General features: G+C 42.0%; 1 protein-coding gene across 3 annotated transcripts in view; it reads right to left on the bottom strand.

The window, feature by feature from the left end:
- Positions 1 to 21,890, bottom strand: part of thoc5 (THO complex 5) — a 48,128-nt gene that overhangs the window by 10,762 nt on the left and 15,476 nt on the right. For 2 of the 3 annotated variants that reach the window (XM_072490034.1, XM_072489865.1), the window contains 10 exons: positions 21,498 to 21,630; positions 20,415 to 20,450; positions 15,776 to 15,853; positions 15,406 to 15,449; positions 13,653 to 13,752; positions 12,755 to 12,863; positions 8,299 to 8,400; positions 5,881 to 5,977; positions 3,806 to 3,920; positions 2,593 to 2,696 (listed from right to left, as the gene is read on the bottom strand). In XM_072490034.1, the coding sequence (XP_072346135.1) occupies positions 2,593 to 2,696; positions 3,806 to 3,920; positions 5,881 to 5,977; positions 8,299 to 8,400; positions 12,755 to 12,863; positions 13,653 to 13,752; positions 15,406 to 15,449; positions 15,776 to 15,853; positions 20,415 to 20,450; positions 21,498 to 21,630 (918 nt within the window). The remainder of the gene's footprint in view (positions 1 to 2,592; positions 2,697 to 3,805; positions 3,921 to 5,880; positions 5,978 to 8,298; positions 8,401 to 12,754; positions 12,864 to 13,652; positions 13,753 to 15,405; positions 15,450 to 15,775; positions 15,854 to 20,414; positions 20,451 to 21,497; positions 21,631 to 21,890) is intronic. The other variant, XM_072489948.1, reaches the window with a different exon arrangement.

Here is a 21,890-nt window from a genome sequence, read left to right as displayed (position 1 = left end):
ACATTAAAGATTCACTCCCTCCAGCTCTGGTCCACTTTGGCTGCAGTGTGTGCCATCTACAAGATACTCTGCAGTAACACACCAAGTTTTCTTCAGCAACATCTTCCAAACCTGCCTAGAAGAACAAAGGCATCCAGCACATGGGGACACCACCACCTTCAAGACCCCCCCCACAAGTCACACACCATCCTGACTTGGTAATATATCACTGTATCTTCGCCCTTGCTGGGTCACAATCCAGCCAAGGGACAGGGGGGGGGGGGGGAACTGCCAGGGGGCCAGGCGGGGGGCCCACTGCTGGGGGCGTGGCGTACTGCCAGGGTGTCTGGAGGGGGAGGCGCACTGCCAGGGTACCCAGGGGGGGCGCACTGCCAGGGTGCCCAGGGCCACGTTGGCACTGCCAGAGGCCTTGCTAAGTAGAGGGGGTTTCCTAGGGGACTACGGTTGGGAGGTGGCAAATCAAAATTTCAGTATTGCCGGAGAAACGGCATCCTGATCTGGGAGGAGCCTTTCATCAGCAGGAAATTGCTCCAAGTGGGGCCTTGGCAGAGAGAATCTCTTGGAGGTCAAAAAAGGACAAATTACTGTTGGATAGCAGGATGTTTCCGCTGTATGTGCCCTTCAGCGGTCTGCTAAATCTCACCCTCCATCTGTTTTCTAATTCATTGGGACATGAGCGTTGCAGGCTTTGCCAGCATTTATTGCCCATGCCTAATTTCACGCAAGGGGGTAGGTGAGAGTCAACCACATTGCTGTGGGTCTGCAGTGACATGTAGGCCAGATATATCCTTTCCCAAAGGGCTTTAGTCCACCAGATGGGTTTGAACGACAATCAACAATGGTTCCATTGTCATCATTAGACATTCAATTCCAGATATTTTATTGAGTTTAAATTCCATTACCTGCCATGCTGAGATTCGAACCTGGGTCCCCAGATCATGGGCGAAATTCTCCCAAACGGCGCGATGTCCGCCGACTGGCGCCCAAAACGGCGCCAATCAGACGGGCATCACGCCGCCCCAAAGGTGTGGAATGCTCCGCATCTTTGGGGGCCGAGCCCCAACATTGAGGGGCTAGGCCGACGGCGGAGGAATTTCCGCCCCGCCAGCTGGCGGAAACGGCCTTTGTTGCCCCGCCAGCTGGCGCGGAAATGACATCTCCGGGCGGCGCATGCGCGGGAGCTTCAGCGGCCGCTGACAGTTTCCCACGCATGCGCAGTGGAGGGAGTCTCTTCCGCCTCCGCCTTGGTGGAGACCGTGGCGGAGGCAGAAGGGAAAGAGTGCCCCCACGGCACAGGCCCGCCCGCGGATCGGTGGGCCCCGATCGCAGGCCAGGCCACTGTGGGGGCACCCCCGGGGCCAGATCGCCTCGCGCCCCCCCCAGGACCCCGCCCACGCCGCCTTGTCCCGCCGTTCAAAAGGTGGTTTAATCCACGCCGGCGGGACAGGCAATTTATCGGCGGGACTTTGGCCCATCCGGGCCGGAGAATCGAGCGGGGGGGCCCGCCAACCGGCGCGGCCTGATTCCCACCCCCCACCGAATATCCGGTACCGTAGACTTCGGCAACCGGCGGGGGCGGGATTCACGGCAGCCCCCGGCGATTCTCCAACCCGGCGGGGGGTCGGAGAATGACGCCCAATTATTCTGGATCTCTGTCCAGTGACAATACCACTATGCTTTCGCTTCCCCTCTATTGCCTTAGTTCCATAACATCCAACATCCTTCCGTAAAATTAGTCTCCAAGTTAGAATGGCTAATGCCAAACTTCATTTTTTTTTAATAAAAAGGCATAGACCATGAGCTACAGAATAATAATAAGAATCTTTTATTGTCACAAGTAGGCTTATATTAACACTGCAATAAAGTTACTGTGAAAAGCCCCTAGTCGCCACATTCCAGCACCTATTCGGGCTGCTAGCCTTGTTCTGCATTACAAGCCAGCTGTCTGGCCCACTGAGCTAAACCAGCCTCTGCACCATATGCTACAGGTCATACTGATTCAGTCACAGAATAATACAGTGAAGAAGAGGCCCTTTGGTCCATCGAGTCTGCACCGATGCATGAAAAACACCTGACCAGTCCTTAGGTCATATTTTGGGGTTTCTGACTGTTTCACGATGGAAGCGTCTTGGCACTCATATTAATTATGTAGAACACGAATGTGAAAACACAGATGGACCGAAGTTAAAAATTAATGCTTTGAAAATGACAGTATATCAGGCCATTCCTTCTTTGATCTTTAAACCTGTTATTAACCATTAAAGGAAAATGAAGAGTAAGAGTTGTGTTCCTAGACCTCTGCTTTTGCAACCCTTATGTCAACTGTTTGGGTGTACTCAATTACCAGCTATCAAAAATAACACGGAAGTCAATGTGACAGATCAGACTGATGTATGAATATTGTAAACTAATAACTCTGACCAAATAACTCTGAAGGAACAGCATTGCACTTAATGGTGATATTGATCAGTTAAGTCTCGAGCCAATAACTCTGACCATTACAGCTCTATCAATAAGGGAAAATCATGACAAAAATAAAAGAATATCAAGAGGAGATGGCGGAAACAATGTTGGTAAAAAACGCACACATACCACATAGTCTTCGTATGAAATGGCACACCATTTGATCAATCTAGATAAGATCTTCACTGGGAAAAGATGCAGACACTCACTGGATATTGGCACAATACTGTGTTCTGTAAAAGACCAATAATTCATCAGCAGCCAAAAATACAAAATAGGAAAATCTGAATCACAATACACATGTCAATCAATGAAATAAAATAAAACAAGGAAAGTATTGAATCGTCTTTTCAGCTTTTCTTAAAATCTTCAATAACGATTAACTTAGTTGACTTTTATATATTTGGATTCGAGTAGGAAAACAACATCGATGCCGTTGATATTTATTAATCTAACATTCAAGGCATAAACTGAAATACAAGGGAACAAAAGATTTTCAAATCATTTATGGCATCTTTATAGCCATGAGACAGTCAATTTGGAACTGTAGAAAATGGTTTGAGTGTCAGTTCTAGCTGGTTTTTGCTACTCTACAATTCATATTTCCATCAAAACAGTTCATGACAAGAGTTCTCAAGTGGACCAGGGGATATGTAAATGTGACCTGACACACACCTACCCAGATTGGTTCACTAGGGGCTGGTTTAGCACACTGGGCTAAATCGCTGGCTTTTAAAGCAGATCAAGGCAGGCCAGCAGCACGGTTCAATTCCCGTACCAGCCTCCCCGAACAGGCGCCGGAACGTGGCGACAGGGGGCTTTTCAGAGTAACTTCATTTGAAGCCTACTTGTGACAATAAGCGATTTTCATTTCATTCACATTCTCAATTTATCAATAAATCAAAAATATCGTTACAGTCCAGGAAAATCAGAGAAAGCAGCAATAGGAAATTGAATCTGAACAGAGGGATCCGCTGAGAAAAAAGTTTGTGGTAACAAGAACAAGCATTGTACACTGGTGAGGACCATGTTACTGTGGTGAAGTGCTGAACAGAAGCAACACACTAATACAACTCATACAACTAACCAGGAAATAACAGAGAAAAATATGCCCTGAGGTTCACATGTCGCTTGCAGGTTGTCCCAGAATGGCAACGCCAGAGGTCAGTGAGCAGGACACCCACTCAGAATGCAGGCTATGTGCAATCGGAGAACCAGGAAAAAAACAGAAATTACTACCCTCCCAAAAACAACAGTTTTCTCGTGGCATTTGTCGTGGTATTACACTCCCCTGATCATAATTTCTAGGAGCTTGGAAAGGAAACTGTTTACTGATACTCACCAAGTGAAGCAAACTGCTTCTGCAGAGCCAGTCGAGACTGCAACCTGACACGCAGCAGTTTTATTGTAGTTTCCATGTGACTGGCACTCAAAGAATTGTCGGCCATCACAAATTTCTGTTGGAAGGGCAGAAATAAAATACAAAGACTTGAGCAGAACAGTCTTGGAATCTCTTCCAAATATATATAATTTTGCAGAGTTATTTCTAACATCCTCCAAATCCTCTGTCAAAGGTGATTTACAACTGAAGCACAACTTCCTCCCCTTTATATTTCAGTTCCTTGGAGATAAATGCCACCATTCCAGGACCCTTTGTGATTACATTCTGTTCTTGCACTTTTGGTACAGGCTTTTAATGTTTTCTTAATATGTAGACATCAAAATCCCCATTGCTCCTCCAGAGTTTCTAGTCTCATCCAGTTAAGATCTAACCTGACCATGTCCCTTTGTAACTTTCACCTCCCACCTGCACAACTTGCTGTGCCTCCTAACTAGGTGTAATCTGGAAGCTTGCAATTTCCAAGTTGTATGAACTGGCAATTCATTGACACAAATGGTGAAAAGCTGGAGCCTCAATTCAGATCACTGGGGAACATTACCTGACACATCCCTCCAGTCAGGGTACATTTCCTTTATCCCTACGATGTTTCTGACTTCCCAGCACATACATAAATGAATTATTTCAACAAAATAATTTGTTGGACAAGAATTTATATTTCAGTTCCTTGGAGATAAATGCCACCATTCCAGGACCCTTTGTGATTACATTCTGTTCTTGCACTTTTGGTACAGGCTTTTAATGTTTTCTTAATATGTAGACATCAAAATCCCCATTGCTCCTCCAGAGTTTCTAGTCTCATCCAGTTAAGATCTAACCTGACCATGTCCCTTTGTAACTTTCACCTCCCACCTGCACAACTTGCTGTGCCTCCTAACTAGGTGTAATCTGGAAGCTTGCAATTTCCAAGTTGTATGAACTGGCAATTCATTGACACAAATGGTGAAAAGCTGGAGCCTCAATTCAGATCACTGGGGAACATTACCTGACACATCCCTCCAGTCAGGGTACATTTCCTTTATCCCTACGATGTTTCTGACTTCCCAGCACATACATAAATGAATTATTTCAACAAAATAATTTGTTGGACAAGAAAAGAACATTTTACTCTGTACAACTGTTTTATTAGTGTGGCAATACCCTTCAACAATGTTCCAGTCATCCCGGGAATACCTACCTGCATATAATTTATGTTAGCAGATGCATTTTGATCGCTAACTATTATACACCTCTGCTTCATTTAACCATTGTGAATTTGGTTAACTGTTTAATTGTTGAATTTGCAATACTTACTGCCCAAATCAAATGGCATAATAAAAAGCCAAACGCCAAGATCCACTGTACCTGATAGCAGGGATGATGGCTTAATGTTTGATTGTTACCTAATGCAGTTGGTACAACACCCTATTGACAAAGGGTCAACTGGATTCAAAACGTTAGCTCTTTTCTCTCCCTACAGATGCTGCCAGACCTGCTGAGATTTTCCAGCAATTTCTCTTTGGTACAACACCCTATTGGCTGTGACTAAAAGTTTTAATATAAAATTGCTTGACGGCAGATAGGGCACAGGTTGTTTACTGTTTTTTAAGTGAATCCACAGGAAAAAACCCATCTCTTCACAATAATTCTATCATTAGATAGGGCATTGTCTTTCTGCTTGGAGTCTCTTCCCTTCCACCTGATTCAACGTTTTAAAAATAAATTTAGAGCACCCAATTATTTTATTTCCAATTAAGGGGCAATTTAGCATGGCCAATTCACCTACACTGCATATCTTTTTTTTCGATTGTGGAGGTGAGACCCACGCAGACACGGGGCGAATGTGCAAACTCCATATGGACAGTGATTCGGGGCCGGGATTGAACCCGGGTCCTGGGGTCCGTGAACCAGCAGTGCAAGCCACTGCCCCACCGTGCTGCCCCATCACAATTCACTTAACTCAAGTAAAATTTTTGAATGTTGCTCACTTGATGCCGCTTCCATTTTAACGAACACCTCACTGAATTGCAAAGACTCACCTGTGGCTGGTCTTTTGGAAAATGCAGTCCTCCGAGCTTCTGAACCCAAACATAGGGATGTCCCAGCTCGCCAATATAGTCACTGAAAGTTAAGATTCTAGAGAAAACATTTTGAGATTAATTCATAGAGCTGAAACGTTTGCATGTTTGGACTCTCTAATTTCTGTTCTTAGGTCAGATCTGGCTTGCCAAAAAAACAGGTTATGAGAACTAGAAGCAAACAGTCTTTTGATCTCTGGAATCTGACTTCAATCAAGTGCAGACTGGTGGGATGAATGTCCACCTCTGCTATCTGAACAGTTCAAAAACAAGGCAGATGAGGAAAGTCCATTCAGCCTATTTTTTCTCATGCGCTTAGAAAAAACAATGAACGAATCCTGACACAGCATCACAAACGCAATCACAAAGCAAAGTATTTCATAACACAAAAGGTCAATATTTATTATATTGTCTCCAACAAATTTGTAACATGAAATTGTAATGATCTTAGAATCCCTACATTGAAGAAGGAGGCCATTCGGCCCATTGAGTCAGCACAGACCCTGCGAAAGACCACCCTAATTAAGCCCAATCCCCTGTAACCGCACCTAACCTTTTGGACATTTTGGGGCAATTGAGCATGGCCAATCCACCTAATCTGCACATCTTTGGGCTGAGCGAGGAATCCGGAGCACCCGGAGGATACACATGCAGACACAGGGAGAATGTGCAAACCCCACACAGACCTGGACAAGACCCCCAAATATTTGGGGGTGCTCCAAATACTGGTTAGGGACCAGTAACTTTCTGCATAAAGTAGACAAAATGTGAGATCCCAGGTACTTGTTCAGATAATAAAGACACAAGATTCCAGTTTTTGAACCAACAAAATAAATGTTACTATACAAAGTCAGAGAAGTAAAATAATTTACAATATCCAGCTTAGACTCTAAAATTCAGAATGAAGATGAGGTACATGTGAATTAACAGGCAAACTAACACACCACAATAAATGGAAGATGTGACCAAGACAGTTCCCATGGATTTGTAAGCAACCCACCCCATCAGTGCTCACTGTAATTACACAATCTTGTTAACACTCTGTCTCCTTTTTGAGGGGTTGAAAGTATTCACCGTTGAAGATCTAGCCTCTGAATTCCCTCCAAAGATCGCTCTGACATGGACTACATTAATGCCACCTCCCAGGGTTTCAATCTCCACTCCCAAGACTACTTTCCCCAGGATTCCTGAGTCTGTACTCCAGCAGCACCAACTCAACAACATAACTCCATCTCTTCAGCAACGCAAAGCAGATCGCCACTATTCCAAAGGTTTACCTTTGTCCCACCGGACCGCTGAACAGACACTAACATTTCCCTTCCCTTTCAGATTATCCAGGGCTTTTCCCAAACCCTCTCTACTTAGAGCGTGCCAACCCAGCTCCTCAGAGCTTATAGCAGCACTTTAGCTGCATGGACCTTCTTTGCTTGCTTCTGACTCTCTCCCTGACTAAAACTGACTGACCTTTGAACTGCTCTTTGCCAACCACTGAACTAATTTGGGTGACTTATCAAAACACTCCAAAAGGGTCTATCTTTCTTATTAGGCAGGATCAAATGCAACAAGTATTGGAAGATAAAAATAAGCAAAAGACTGTGGATTCTGGAATCTGAAACAAGAACAGCAAATGCTGGAAAAGCTCAGTGGTCTGGCAACATCTTTAGGGAGAGAAAACAGAGTAAACATTTCTAGTCTGTTTAACTCTTCATCAGAACTAAAGAGTGGGAGAAATGTGTTAAGATATTAAACTGTAGCTGGGAGAGATTGCAACAAGATGTAGCAACCTAAAGAACAAGAGACAGATGGCCTGGTATGGGAATGAGAGCGGGGCGGGGGGTGAAGAGAGAGAAGAAAGAGAGAGAGAGAGCGAGCGAGCGAGGTTTTTGCAGAGACAATAAAGATATGGGATATTTTTAAAAAAGGTTTAAGATTGAGGTCACAATCTAAAGTTGTTGGACACAATGTTGAGGGCTGTAATGTGCTTAATTGGAAGATGAGAGGTTTCTTCTCTAGTTTGCTTTTAGCTTCATTGGAACATTGCAGCAGGTCAAGAACGGACATGTGGGCATGAGAGCAAGGTTCTGAGTTAAAATGGCACACAACAGGAAGGTCGGAGTTTCGCTTGCGGACTGAGCAAAGGTGCTCCGCAAAGCGGTCATCCAGACAGTGATTAGTCTCTCCAAAGGAGAGGAGGTTGCATTAGGAAGAGCAAATGCAGTAGATGACAGTATTGAAACATCTTGCGCCCTGAATACAACAATCTCCGCAGGTGTGGCTTACAAAGTACCCAGTGGCAAAATAAAAACAGTTCATGACAAGATGCAGTTTAACGGATATACTGCAGCATATGGCAGTGAAATCTAATGAAAGACCACTTACCCAACTTTATCAAACTGATAGTGATTCGCAGGATTTGGAGTCTTCTTGCCATGGTCTCCTGGGTACAGACAACTCAGTAATGAGGCTGGAGATAACAGATCTCTGCATGTGCAAAAGATTTCAAAGAAAACACAAAGAGCATGGAGCTATCACAAAAATGATGAGAAAAAAAATGAACAGTAATTAATATCTTTATCTAAAATATATATATTATTTCAACTGGGACTTAGATCCAAGAGAAGCCAGATACTCCCATTTATCGTAAAAGCCTTTGAGAATTAAATCAGAGAAATGGTCAGATTTTATTAATTGTGCAACCTCTCTTGTAAACGCTCAAACCCAAATGCGTCAAATGATCAATCAGTGACTATTTTCCTCAAGGGACAGTAATTGGAGTCTCTTCCAGGCTGAGTTAGTTCCAAGATAACATGCATGACAAGACTGGAGCTGATTTGAACCCGCGTGACAAACTCAGTAATCGCGGTGTACAGTTCCCATCCATAAATACAACAGTGAGAGATTCTGCTGGTTAGTTACACCAATTTTCTTAGGTTCACTGATGGGCATGTCTTTGAAGGGTTCTTTTCCAGATCAAAAATATTTAATTTAGCAAGGAAACGGCTCTTGTACACCAATTAATGTGATACAGTAATTGGCTCAGTCCATTAAAAAAAAAAGCAATTCCCATGATGTTAAATCAGGTTATTCACAGGTTGGGAACTGGACACTTATTAAAATGTTCAGTTTCTGTGCTAAACATATTTTCAGCTGCGTTAATAAAATTGGATCAGGTTAACAACATTGAAAACATAACTGAATACTTAGCAAGGATAGAGGATTGGTTAGTTAACATGAAACAGAGAGTAGGCATAAATGGGTCATTCACTGGTTGGCAACATGTAACGAGTAGCGTGCCACAGGGGACAGTGCTGGGGACTCAGCTATTTACAATCTATATTACAACTTAGATGCCAGGACCCAATACATAGTTAGATTTGCTGATGACACAAAGATGGGTAGGAAAGCAAGCTGTGAAGAAAACATAAGGAGTCTTGCAAAGGGATATAGATAAATGAGGGGGCAATCATTTAGTACATGAAGTATAATATGGATAAATGTAAACGTGCCCACTTTGCAGGAAGAAGCATATTATTTAATTGGGGTGAGACTGCAGACCTCGGAGGTACAGAGGGATCTGGATGTCTGGTATACAAATTAGGATAAGTTAGTATGCAGGTATAGCAAGTGATTCGGAAGGCAAATGGAATGTTGTTATTTACTGCAAGGGGAAAGGAATATAATAGCAGAGATGTTTCGCTACAGTTGTATAGGGTATTGGTGAGACCATATCTAGAGTATTATGTACAGCTTTGGTCCCCTGATTTAAGTAAGGACATAATTGCATTCGCAGTTCAGAGAAGGTTCACCCAACTGATAACTGGAATGGGAGGGGGGTTATCCTATGTTGAAAGGTTGGACATCTTGGGCCTGTGTCCACTGGAAATCTTATTGAGACATACATGATTTTAAGGGGACTTGACAGGGTGAATGCTGAAAGAACGTTTCCCCTTGTGGGAATGACTAGAACTCAGAGACACAATATATAAATAAGGGGTCTCCTACTTAAAAATGAGGTGCATTTGTTTCTCTCACAGGGTCATGAATCTTTGGAACTCTCTTCCCAGACACCGATGGAATCAAGGTCATTGAATATTTTTAAGGCTGAGTTGATTGACAAGGGATCGAAGTGTATCGGGGGTAGGCTGGATGTGGGCTTGAAGCCACAATCAGATCAGCCATAATATCATTGAATGGCAGAGCAGGCTCAAGAGGCTGAATGGCCAATTTCCTGTTCCTAATTCATACGTTTGTATGAATTCCTACCACTTGGCTCCAAATCTTCATGCAAAGGACAAAAGATCAAAAAAAAGTACAGCACAGGAACAGGCCCTTCGGCCCTCCAAGCCTGCGCCGACCATGCTGCCCGTCTAAACTAAAATCTACTACAATTCCGGTGTCCGTATCCCTCTATTCCCATCCTATTCATGTATTTGTCAAGATGCCTCTTAAACAGCACTATCGACCCTGCTTCCACTACCTCCTCCGGCAATGAGTTCCAGGTACCTACTACCCTCTGTGTAAAAAAAACTTGCCTCGTACATCTCCTCTAAACCTTGCCCCTCGCATCTTAAATCTATGCCCCCTAGTAATTGACCCCTCTACCTTGGGAAAAAGTCTCTGGCTATCTATGCCCCTCTTATTTTGTAGACTTCTATCAGGTCACCCCTCAACCTCCTTCGTTCCAGTGAGAACATGCCAAGTTTATTCAACCTCTCCTCATAGCTAATGCCCTCCAAACCAGGCAACATTCTGGTAAATCTCTTCTGCACCCTCTCCAAAGCCTCCACATCCTTCTGGTGGTGTGGCGACCAGAATTGAACACTATACTCCAAGTGTGGCCTAACTAAGGTTCTATACAACTGTAACATGACTTGCCAATTTTTATACTTGATGCCCTGGCCAATGAAGGCAAGCATGCCGTTTTCCTTCTTGACTACCTTCTCCACCTGTGTTGCCCCTTTCAGTGACCTGTGGACTTGTACACCTAGATCTTTTCTGACTGTCAATACTCTTGAGGGTTCTACCATTCCCTTTATATTCCCTACCTATATTAGACCTTCTAAAATGGATCACCTCACATTTGTCCGGATTAAATTCCATCTGCCATCGCTCCACCCAAGTCTTCAAACGATGTAAATCCTGCTGTATCCTCTGACAGTCCTCATCGCTATCCGCAATCCCACCAACCTTTGTGTCGTCCGCAAACTTACTAATCAGACCAATTACATTTTCCTCCAAATCATTTAAATATACTACGAACAGCAAAGGTCCCAGCACTGAACCCTGCGGAACATCACTAGTCACAGCCCTCCAATCAGTAAAGCACCCTTCCATTGCTACTCTCTGCCTTCTATGACCTAGCCAGTTCTTTACCCATCTTGCCAGCTTACCTCTGATCCCGTGTGACTTCACCTTTTGTACCAGTCTGCCATGGTGGACCTTGTCAAAGGCCTTACTGAAGTCCATATAGACAACATCCACTGCCCTACCTGCATCAATCAACTTTGTGACCACCTCGAAAAACTCTATCAAGTTAGTGAGACATGACCTCCCCTTCACAAAACCGTGCTGCCTCTTGCTAATACGTCCACTTGCTTCCAAATGGGAGTAGATCCTGTCTCGAAGAATTCTCTCCACTAATTTCCCTACCACTGACGTCAGGCTCACCAGCCTGTAGTCCCCTGGATTATCTTTGGTACCCTTCTTAAACAAAGAAACGACATTGGCTATTCTCCAGTCCTCCGGGACATCACCTGAAGACAGTGAGCATCCAAAGATTTCTGTCAAGGCCTCAGCAATTTCCTCTCTTGCCTCCTTCAGTGTTCTGGGGTAGATCCCATCAGGCCCTGGGGACTTATCCACCTTAATATTTTTCAAGACGCCCAACACCTCGTCTTTTTGGATCTCAATGTGACCCAGGCTATCTACACACCCTTCTCTAGACTCAACATCCACCAATTCCTTCTCTTTGGTGAATACTGATGCAAAGTATTCATTTAGTGCCTCGCCCATTTCCTCTGGCTCCACACATAGATTCCCTCCCCTGTCCTTCAGTGGGCCAACCCTTTCCCTGGCTACCCACTTGCTTCTTATGTACGTGTAAAAAGCCTTGGGATTTTCCTTAACCCTATTTGCCAATGACTTTTCGTGGCTCCTTTTAGCCCTCCTGACTCCTTGCTTAAGTTCCTTCCTACTTTCCTTATATTCCACACAGGCTTCGTCTGTTCCCAGCCTTCTCGCCATGACAAATGCCACCTTTTTCTTTTTGGCGAGGCCTACAATATCTCTCGTTATCCTTCCAGAAATTTGCCATATTTATCCTTCTTCCTCACAGGAACATGCCGGTCCGGAATTCCTTTCAACTGACATTTGAAAGCCTCCCACATGTCAGATGTCGATTTACCCTCAAACATCCGCCCCCAATCTAGGTTCTTCAGTTCCCGCCTAATATTCTTATAATTAGCCTTCCCCCAATTTAGTACATTCACCCGAGGACCACTCTTATCCTTGTCCACCAGCACTTTAAAACTTACTGAATTGTGGTCACTGTTCCCGAAATGCTCCCCTACTGAAACTTCTACCCCCTGGCCGGGCTCATTCCGCAATACCAGGTCCAGCACAGCCCCTTCCCTAGTTGACGCTGTTTTCAGCAACATCTCCCTGTCTGCTCTTCCTCAGAACCATGCTGGCCCTATTTCCTAGTTCTCCCTCAATTTTTTCACCTTCTGACCTATTGCTCCGGTACCCACCCCCCACCATACTAGTTAATGCCGTAACCAGAGGATTTAATTCAACACAAGCATAATATTTAGATTTCACTCCCTTTAGGCCTTACCCTGCACTGATAGCTATGGACATTTCAGTGGCTGTGGTTGCTTTAGTCTTGACAGTCATTATATTGAGGTTCATCAAATAGTAGAAATAAAGGTGAAGGACACTGCCATCTGCCAAAAGAGAAAGATAACTGTAAATTAGAAACAAACAATAAATCTGATCAATGCATCCTTCAATATACATTTGCTGAAAGCAGGAATGCTTTAAAAAATAAAAGAACATGTCGGGCCGAGAATTTCCAGCCCCCCCCAGCAGCGTGTTTTCTGCTGGCTGAGGCGGCTCGCCACTGGTGGAATCTTCCGGTCCTGCCGAGGACTATGGCGTTTTGTATGATTTTTCCATCCCACCACTGGGGAACTCGCCATGGGTGGGAAGATCGGAATATCCCGCCCTAGGTGATTCATTGAAGACTTTTATTCCAGAAACAAGCAATCTCTAGGCATATGTTAAGATGCTAAACTACAAATCATTACAAATTCCACTAATAATGCAAAACCTACAAAGATTTTCTAAAAATGTTTGATTTGTAATATACTGTGCTAATTTCAATATGACACCAGACATCCAAAAAAATTATAGCTAATGCGACAGCACTTCTTACCTTCTGCACACAGTATTTATCCAGCATATAAAACTTTCTATCCTTACAACACAGACACGGTGACATACAGAGACAGACACCCTCCTGTTTGAAGGTAGTAGCACACTAGAAAACTATGGAGATAGTATATTGAAGAGAAACCAGCAGTTTGTATTTTACATAACATTTTGCCTTTGGCATGTGCATAACTGGTTTCAGCGACTTCAGATAATATGAAGGGAATGAAGGTCTTGTAGCTCGTAATTCTGTGTTTGACGTTGAGGGCGGGGATGAGGGTATGCAAGGGGTCAATGCTAACCTTTGTATTTCAGGTCTAAAGTGACGGACAACGGGTGCCGTTTTAACATTTCTCTGCGTTTATCATCCAGCTGTAGGCCAAGAGTTGGGCGGCGACGTTTCTGGAAAACAGATCAATAGTTTAGCCAACGTTGGCTAGTGCATTAAAGAAATTAAATATTTCAGCAATTAAGGAATTTGTTCACTGACTCCAGGAGCAACTCAAGACTTAAGTGTCATACAACTCCAACAAAGGGTAGCATGGTGGCGCAGTGGGTTAGCCTTGCTGCCACATGGCGCCGAGGTCCCAGGTTCGATCCCGGCTCTGGGTCACTGAATGTGGAGTTTGCACATTCTCCCCGTGTTTGCATGGGTTTCACCCCCACAACCCAAAGATGTGCAGCGTAGGTGGATTGACCACACTAAATTGCTTAATTTACACACTTAATTGGAAAAAATGAATTGGGTTCTCCAAATTTAAAAAAATAAATAAATAAAACTCCAACAAAATGCATTACTGGACATAAGAAAAATAGCCAATCATATTGTATTATCTCCTTGTACATACTCTTGGTTAAATCATATGAGCCGTTACCACTACCTGGGTGTTTACTAAGAGTTAGTTGTAACTTGGATCTGGTGTTGTGCAGTTTAAAATTCACGGAGAGAAGGCAGCCAAGGTAAGTGATAATTAGGTGGACCTCCAGTGCAAGTGCAGTAAAACACTAACTCCGTCATTAACTGTGTTGCATGCAGGTAGGGCTTAATCTCAATTTGAGGGAGTAGAAGATGGAAGATTGCTTAGTTTGAAATTAGTGGGAGAATCTACAGTGGCCCTTCACAAACTCTTGCACCAAAGAAAGCAGCAAGCAGGTTCATTTGGAAGTGTTTGATGTAAATAAAACATTAAAAAATGCAATCAGAAGAAAGGACTGAGGTATCCAGTCAACACAGGGTAAATGACAATTGTACCTTTGAGAATAGCTGGAGCTGAGGCGAATTAAAGACAGTTTCCTGGGAATTGTGGGATACTTATGTGTGGTCTTAAAATAACCTTTAAGATCGATGTGTCTTAAAAGAGAATTCTTGGGAGAAGTAGGTAGTAAAATGGAATACATAAAATATATATTTGTAAAGCAACAATGTTAACCATATTTTCTTTACGTACAATAAAGTTTGTTTTGTTAAAACAAGTGAAATTTTGTGGCATATATTGGTTAAAACGAGATATTCGGATTTATTTTTAAATGTTAACGATTCCTAACCAGATCATAACAACGATCACATTGCGTTTTGTGCTGTGCACATATTGGCTGCTGCCTTTCCTACTTTACAATAATGATGACACCTCAAAAAGTACTTGAGGCATCTGGCGGTTTTGTAAAGCTTTATACAAATTACAAGTCTTTATTTTTATTAAAGTAATTATAGGCATATTAATTTGTTGTAAAACTTACACTCAACTATGTAACTAAAATCTCAGTTAACCTTTAAGAAAATGTGGCAAAATACATTTGGACATATCCGTTGGATCTTAGCATTGTATTTTTGTACTATTAAAGTTCAAGCTCCTAATCAAGAATAAAGGTTGCCACTTGAACCAGTATTCTCTTTTTTACTTTATGATACTAAACAACATATTTTGCATTTCCACCAATTTTGGTTTAGTCATTGCTGATCAATACAGCAAGATTTTAGATTTTGTTCAAGAATGTACTAACGCGACCAAACATCCACTGAACAGGTCAAATTCAGCTAAAGTGATAGTTACTTACAGTTGTTGTCTGCTCTTCCTCGGCATCTGAGTCACTTTCATCATCTGTAGAAAAAGACAAAGAAACTAAGAACCAAGGCACAAGAAAAGTGACTTGATGTTTGTAAAGTCCTGATTTTCCGAAATATTGTACATGGACTCTGACAGATCACTCCCGCACTTCAATCTGAGCCACTGAAGCCAATTACAGTGTCAGGAACCTTCCTGGTCTGTACATCTTAGTTAATGACCATTTCCAGCATTTTAATGATTTTAATTAACAGATAATTTTGCCGAGTCATTGGGAAAAAGTGTTTGGTTGCTAATTAAAGCAAAAATGAATTTCCAAGTAAAGTTGCAAATAGCCCCAATTTCCACCATTAGATGATCACCTTGAGAATCCTCTGGTGGTCTTGCAAGTGCCTTGGCTTCTTCCACATCCCCATCAATAGCGACTGTAAGATTCTTATCTGGCAAAAGAAAAATATGAACTTGATTTATATGATCACATAATGCCAATACCAGAAAACAAAGATGGTTAAATACGTTTGACCATTATGGGCAACTGGCAACTTTCATTTATGGTGTAACAGTCAAATTAGTTGGGAAGGAACATGATTCATATTTCCCTTATGACATTATTTTACAAGGAGCACTCCTTATGCAACGAAGAGCTGGCCTGTCAGATTTCTATTTAAAATTTAATCCAAGATTAGCAGAGCACAAGGAGACTGCACCAACTGTGTTCCATAAGTAGTATGAATATCAAATGTTCGTCCCCATATAGTTCTATTATGTGGAAAAAAATTAATATTTACAGATATCTGGCTTGTAGTCCGAAGCTATCAACATTGTCAATAAGCCGGGCAGCACGGCAGTGCAGTGGTTAGCACTGCTGCTTCACGGCCCCGAGGACCCGGGTTTGATCCCGGCGCCGGGTCACCGTCCGTGTGGTGTTTGCATATTCTTCCTGTGTTTGCTTGGGTCTTACCCCTACAACACAAAGATATGCAGGCTAGGTAGATTGGCTACACTAAATTGCCTCTTAATTGGAAAAAAAAATTGGGGTATTCTAAATTTATTTAAAAAAAACATTGCCAATAAGCCATATTACATTTGATCGGATGACACTCCATAAATTGCTCATATTTGCTTATATAAACACCAACTTATTACTACTTTAACCTCTCAGTAATAGTCAGAACTGTTATTGTACTTCTAGGGCAGGAAAACATTGCAAGTATAGCAATATAATATTTACTTACACATGGTGATAAGGTATCACTGTGGTATGCTGTTACTGAAGACAAAAGATTAAGAATCTTTGGCAATAACCAACTTTAGCCAAACTTGGGTCAGGTAATGGCTGAATTGTTGTGTTGACAATATCGCAAAGGCAGTGTACCCAGATACTCTTTTTAAACTTTACTTTCTAGAACAATAGCGTTTACGTCCTGCACAGATTCAATTCATGGTACGTACTACCAGAAAATTTCACCTCATCACATTACAGAATGGGCAGGACGGTAGCACAAGTGGCTAGCACTATGGCTTCACAGTGCCAGGATCCCAGGTTCGATTCCCCGCTGGGTCACTGTCTGTGTGGAGTCTGCACGTTCTCCCCGTGTCTGCGTGGGTTTCCTCTGGGTGCTCCGGTTTACTCCCACAGTCCGAAGACGTGCAGGTCAGGTGGATTGGCCATGCTAAATTGCCCTTAGTGTCCAAAAAGGTTAGGAGGAGTTATTGGGTTATGGGGATAGGGTGGAAGTGAGGGCTTAAGTGGATCGGTGCAGACCCGAAGGGCCGAATGGCCTCGTCTGCACTGTATGTTCTATGTTCTAGAATGCAACTAGAAAGCCTACTCCAATTGGTTCCCCAATAATTACAATCTGTACATTGCAACTTAGGATAGACCAATCCACCGTGACCTTTAGATGGTGTTGGTCAATTACTGTATATCCACAAATTTTATTTCTCTCTTAAATTGAGTAAGAACCAAAAATTAAAGAACTTCAGAGATACTAAAAATCATTTAGCCCCTGAATTAGATAGAAATTGAAATTTCTATCTAAATGCTTGGGAATAAAATTACTTATTCGTCATAATAATAATCTTTATTGTCACAAGTAGGCATACATTAACACTGCAATGAAGTTACTGTGAAAAGCCCCTCGTTGCCACATTCCGGCGCCTGTTCAGGTACATAGAGGGAGAATTCAGAATGTCCAAATTACCTAACATCACGTCTTTCGGGACTTGTGGGAGGAAACCGGAGCCACCGGAGGAAACCCACACAGACATAAGAAGAAATTGCAGACTCCGCACAGACAGTGACGCAAGCTGGGAATCCAACCTGGGACCCTTGAGCTGTGAAGCAATAGTGCGACCCACAGTGCTACTGTGTTCTCTGTCATTATTCCACTGAAATTGATAGTAACTTTGGGTGTCCTCACATGTTCAGAGTAACACTGATATTCAGAAGATGCTACCAATAATTTAATACTCTGCTCGATGAGCGGTTTAGATTCCTGGACTGCAGCCCCTAAGGAACCAGCAAACTGAAGGAACCATCCAGTTTTATGCTACGCGTGTCACTGTAAAAACCCTTGGAAAAGGTCACATACCTTGTTGAAGGTGGTGTCATTGGGTTTTCAACATTGTACAAACTTCATAATTACTGCTAAACTGGGCAAACACTGGGCATGAAAGCTATTTCAATATTTGGGGAATGTCCAATTTATCCATCATGATATAATATTTGATATTAATTTTGTTTTAAAATTTGTGTAGAATATTTTAACTTCATCATTAATCGTAATTCATCTATCTGAAAATTGAAAATAAAAGAGCGGAGGCTTTCAGTGATCTAATATTTTGCTTTCATACCTGTGGGAATACTTCAATTTGATTAGTTGCTTACCCTGTTTGCTAACATCACTACTGCTGAACACCTGTAAATCCCTTGGCTTAGTACCAGATTTGGACTGCTGTCAGGGAAGGGTCAGCACAAGGCATATTCTTCTGGTGCAGCAGTGAGTGCCTTTGCCTTGCTGCTGATTGCAAGGTTTCGACCTAGATTTCTACCATGAAGATGAAAACACTTTGACACTGCAAAAAAGCCTGTTTTCTCCCATATCTGATTACACACATGCTCTGCTCACCATCTGTACTAACAGGTAATTGATCGAGCTAGTGCAATGTAGAGGTATGAGGAAGAACATTTTTAAAAACACTATCTAGGTAGCTGTGCAGCAGCATTGCAAACTTGTGAAAAATATTTTTAATCACCATGTAAATTTGGTTAAAATCAAATTCTTATGTTTTTTTCAAAGGATGAGTTGCTGACAATAACTAGGTTATCAGGTGCAATATCAAGTGACGATAAGGAGTCCAAGCATCAGGAAGATAAAACACATCTTCACCTATAATCTGAGTTTAGCATACTTAAAAATGGCACTGAATTCATTGTGATCATCTATCCGCATTCAAAATGAAATAAAGTAAAGGCTCATCAGAATCAAAACAGAACACTATTAAATCTGTCACTCTGATTGTGTGGAATGAACATTCTATGCATGATGCTTAATGAAAGATGTCAGATTCTTACACCTCCAAGAAAGTGATCAAAGAAAATATAAACTTTTAATTTCTGTGAAAATTTTTTGTTTTAATTTCTGTGCTAGCTGGCTACATGATGGTTTAAACACTACACTACAAAGAGCAGAAATATAGTCCACTGATACTAATCTATTCTACACATTCAGCTCTAGTTGGGCAGTCCAAGCCAAAGGAAATGAAAAGCAAATCTTTAAAAAAAATAAATTTAGAATACCCCATTCATTTTTTTCCAATTAAGGGCAATTTAGCGTGGCCAAGCCCCCTACCCTGCACATCTTTTTGGCTTGTGAGGGTGAAACCCACGCAAACATGGGGAGAATGTGCAAACTCCACACGGACAGTGGCCAGAGCCAGGATCAAACCTGGGACCTTGGCGCCGTGAGGCTGCAGTGCTAACCAGTGTGCTAACCAGTGTGCCACCGTGCTGCCCTAATGAAAAGCAAATCTATAGATGGGTTTGATACTTTATATTTCCATGAATGGGGCAGTCATCTCATATTTCCAGTATGATAATTGAATTCGAATATTGTGTACTTTCCCTTTCATTTAAAGACTGCATATGCCTTTGAAATCTTTTCACATTTTGCTTGAAATTTGTATCAACTGTTCCAGAAATTTCAACATTACTAAACTGGGGACTTGGTTATACAAAACTAGATCCAATTCACATCTCAGTAGAAGTACTTTCTAGTTATTCATCCTACCACTGCAAGAACTTAAAACATTAGAATATTAGCAGAAAAATAGGAGATTGTAAATCGGCAGCAGTACATTTAAAAAAAAAAGGTTGATGCAATAATTGAGTAAGATGCAAATCTGCTTGGGTGCAGTTATTAAGCATTTCACTCTGAGAGCTAGGAATGAAGTTAAAACACACGCAGACAGGTGGTAGAACAGCATACCTAAATATAAATCGATATGCGCAAACAGAAATTCTCACAGTCTAAGTGAAATATTGCAGCTTCTTTCCTAGAGAAATATCTCCACATCAATTACGCAACACTTGTGCAATATAGTCAAGTTGTTTTCCTTAGATTGGCTAATATAAAGCCTTTGTAGAAAAATGGACATGCAGACATGCATTATAGATCATAAAACTATGAATAAATGAAGACAAACTGCCTTAATCCTACAGGATACCATTATAATTAAGATTCATCACGGAAGAGATTCTCTTTGTATTTTAAGAATATAGTGAAAATTTAAAAACAGGTACCTTTTGTAAAATCACCAATTTAGGAAGAATTGGCTAAATCCACGCCTGTAATTTGTGTTCTTAAAAATCTTAATCCAGATTTAAAATGTCACGTTTTTATGAGTGGTACCTCGGTTGGAAGTTATAAGATACAAGCAGCACAGTACTAAATGAAATATTGAAAGCTCAATAAATAATATTCAAGTCCCAATACTCACCCCTCCCATAGGGCTGGGAGGCCTTGTTCATCTGAGCTAATGGGGCATCCACCACCACAGCCAGAAGAGGGTTACAAAAAAGGATTGCGAAAGAGAGGAATGGTGTCAGTAAAAGAAAACAAAGCAGCAACAAAGCTGAGCTTAATCCAGTAATTAATCTTGCATGCTGAATTAAAAACCAAACAAAAGTAACTATTCGTTAATAGACAGATTAAGAAACCAGCAGTAAAGATTTAAAGCTACTACATACGACTTGTGTGTCACTTTCCTCCCACACAAATGACGCCCACAGTAAACACGATTAAATTATACAAGGGACGTAGTAGGAAAGCACAACAAATTAGGCCACATCTGCCAAACTGTTCCTTATTTCAAACAGTTTAAAAAAAAATCTGGCAACAAAATACAGCACAAAAATAAAAGGCTAAAAAAATAGTAACTAAAATAGTAAAATAGGGCAGCACGGTAGCCTTGTGGATAGCACAATTGCTTCACAGCTCCAGGGTCCCAGGTTCGATTCCAGCTTGGGTCACTGTCTGTGCGGAGTCTGCACATCCTCCCCGTGTGTGCGTGGGTTTCCTCCGGGTGCTCCGGTTTCCTCCCACAGTCCAAAGATGTGCAGGTTAGGTGGATTGGCCATGATAAATTGCCCTTAGTGTTAAAAATTGCCCTTAGTGTTGGGTGGGGTTACTGGGTTATGGGGATAGGGTGGCGGTGTTGACCTTGGGTAGGGTGCTCTTTCCAAGAGCCGGTGCAGACTCGATGGGCCGAATGGCCTCCTTCTGCACTGTAAATTCTATGATTCTATGATTCGGCAATACAAAATACCATGAAGAAACATGGAAGATTAATACTGCGAACCATTTCAACTGTCAAATAATTAAAATATATTTTATATATACATTTGCTAAAGCAACAATTGCATTCAGAGCAAAGTTTAAAGTTTTCAACTCAATATGGATAAAAGTTGTATGCAATCATTTTAACAAGCTTATAGAAACATTGATGGAAATGAAAACAAGTGCATTGCTATTGTGAACTTTGTGCATGCCAAATCGCTCAGCCATTGTGCATTTGACTTACCACAAGCTTGCCCATAAGAATTTGCCTGCACGTACAGCACATATAATGGAGGAGGCAGGTGTCTCGCGATTTCATATTGTTTATGAGCTTGGTCAAAGGGCATAGAAAGATACTCCTGCACTGGTAAAGATGCCTAAAAAAAGCAGTAAATTAATAGGCAATGGTCTTCCAAATGTTGCACCAGGATAAGAGCAAAACACACATCATTTATTCATAGCATTGGTCATACGGCCATTTAAAATTGACCTTGTTTTAAACTCATTCTGAAGACATAGAACATATATTTCAATTATGCGCGCCCTATACCCCAATGATTCAGCAGCATAAATACACCGTGCAGTAATGCACTAATCGACATAGTACAAGGTGGCTTCTTTGTTATCAGTGATCTGT

The sequence above is a fragment of the Scyliorhinus torazame genome, chromosome 1, assembly GCF_047496885.1.
Source record: "Scyliorhinus torazame isolate Kashiwa2021f chromosome 1, sScyTor2.1, whole genome shotgun sequence".
Taxonomy (NCBI): Eukaryota; Metazoa; Chordata; class Chondrichthyes; order Carcharhiniformes; family Scyliorhinidae; genus Scyliorhinus; species Scyliorhinus torazame.
This window is presented reverse-complemented; position numbering and strand designations above follow the sequence as displayed.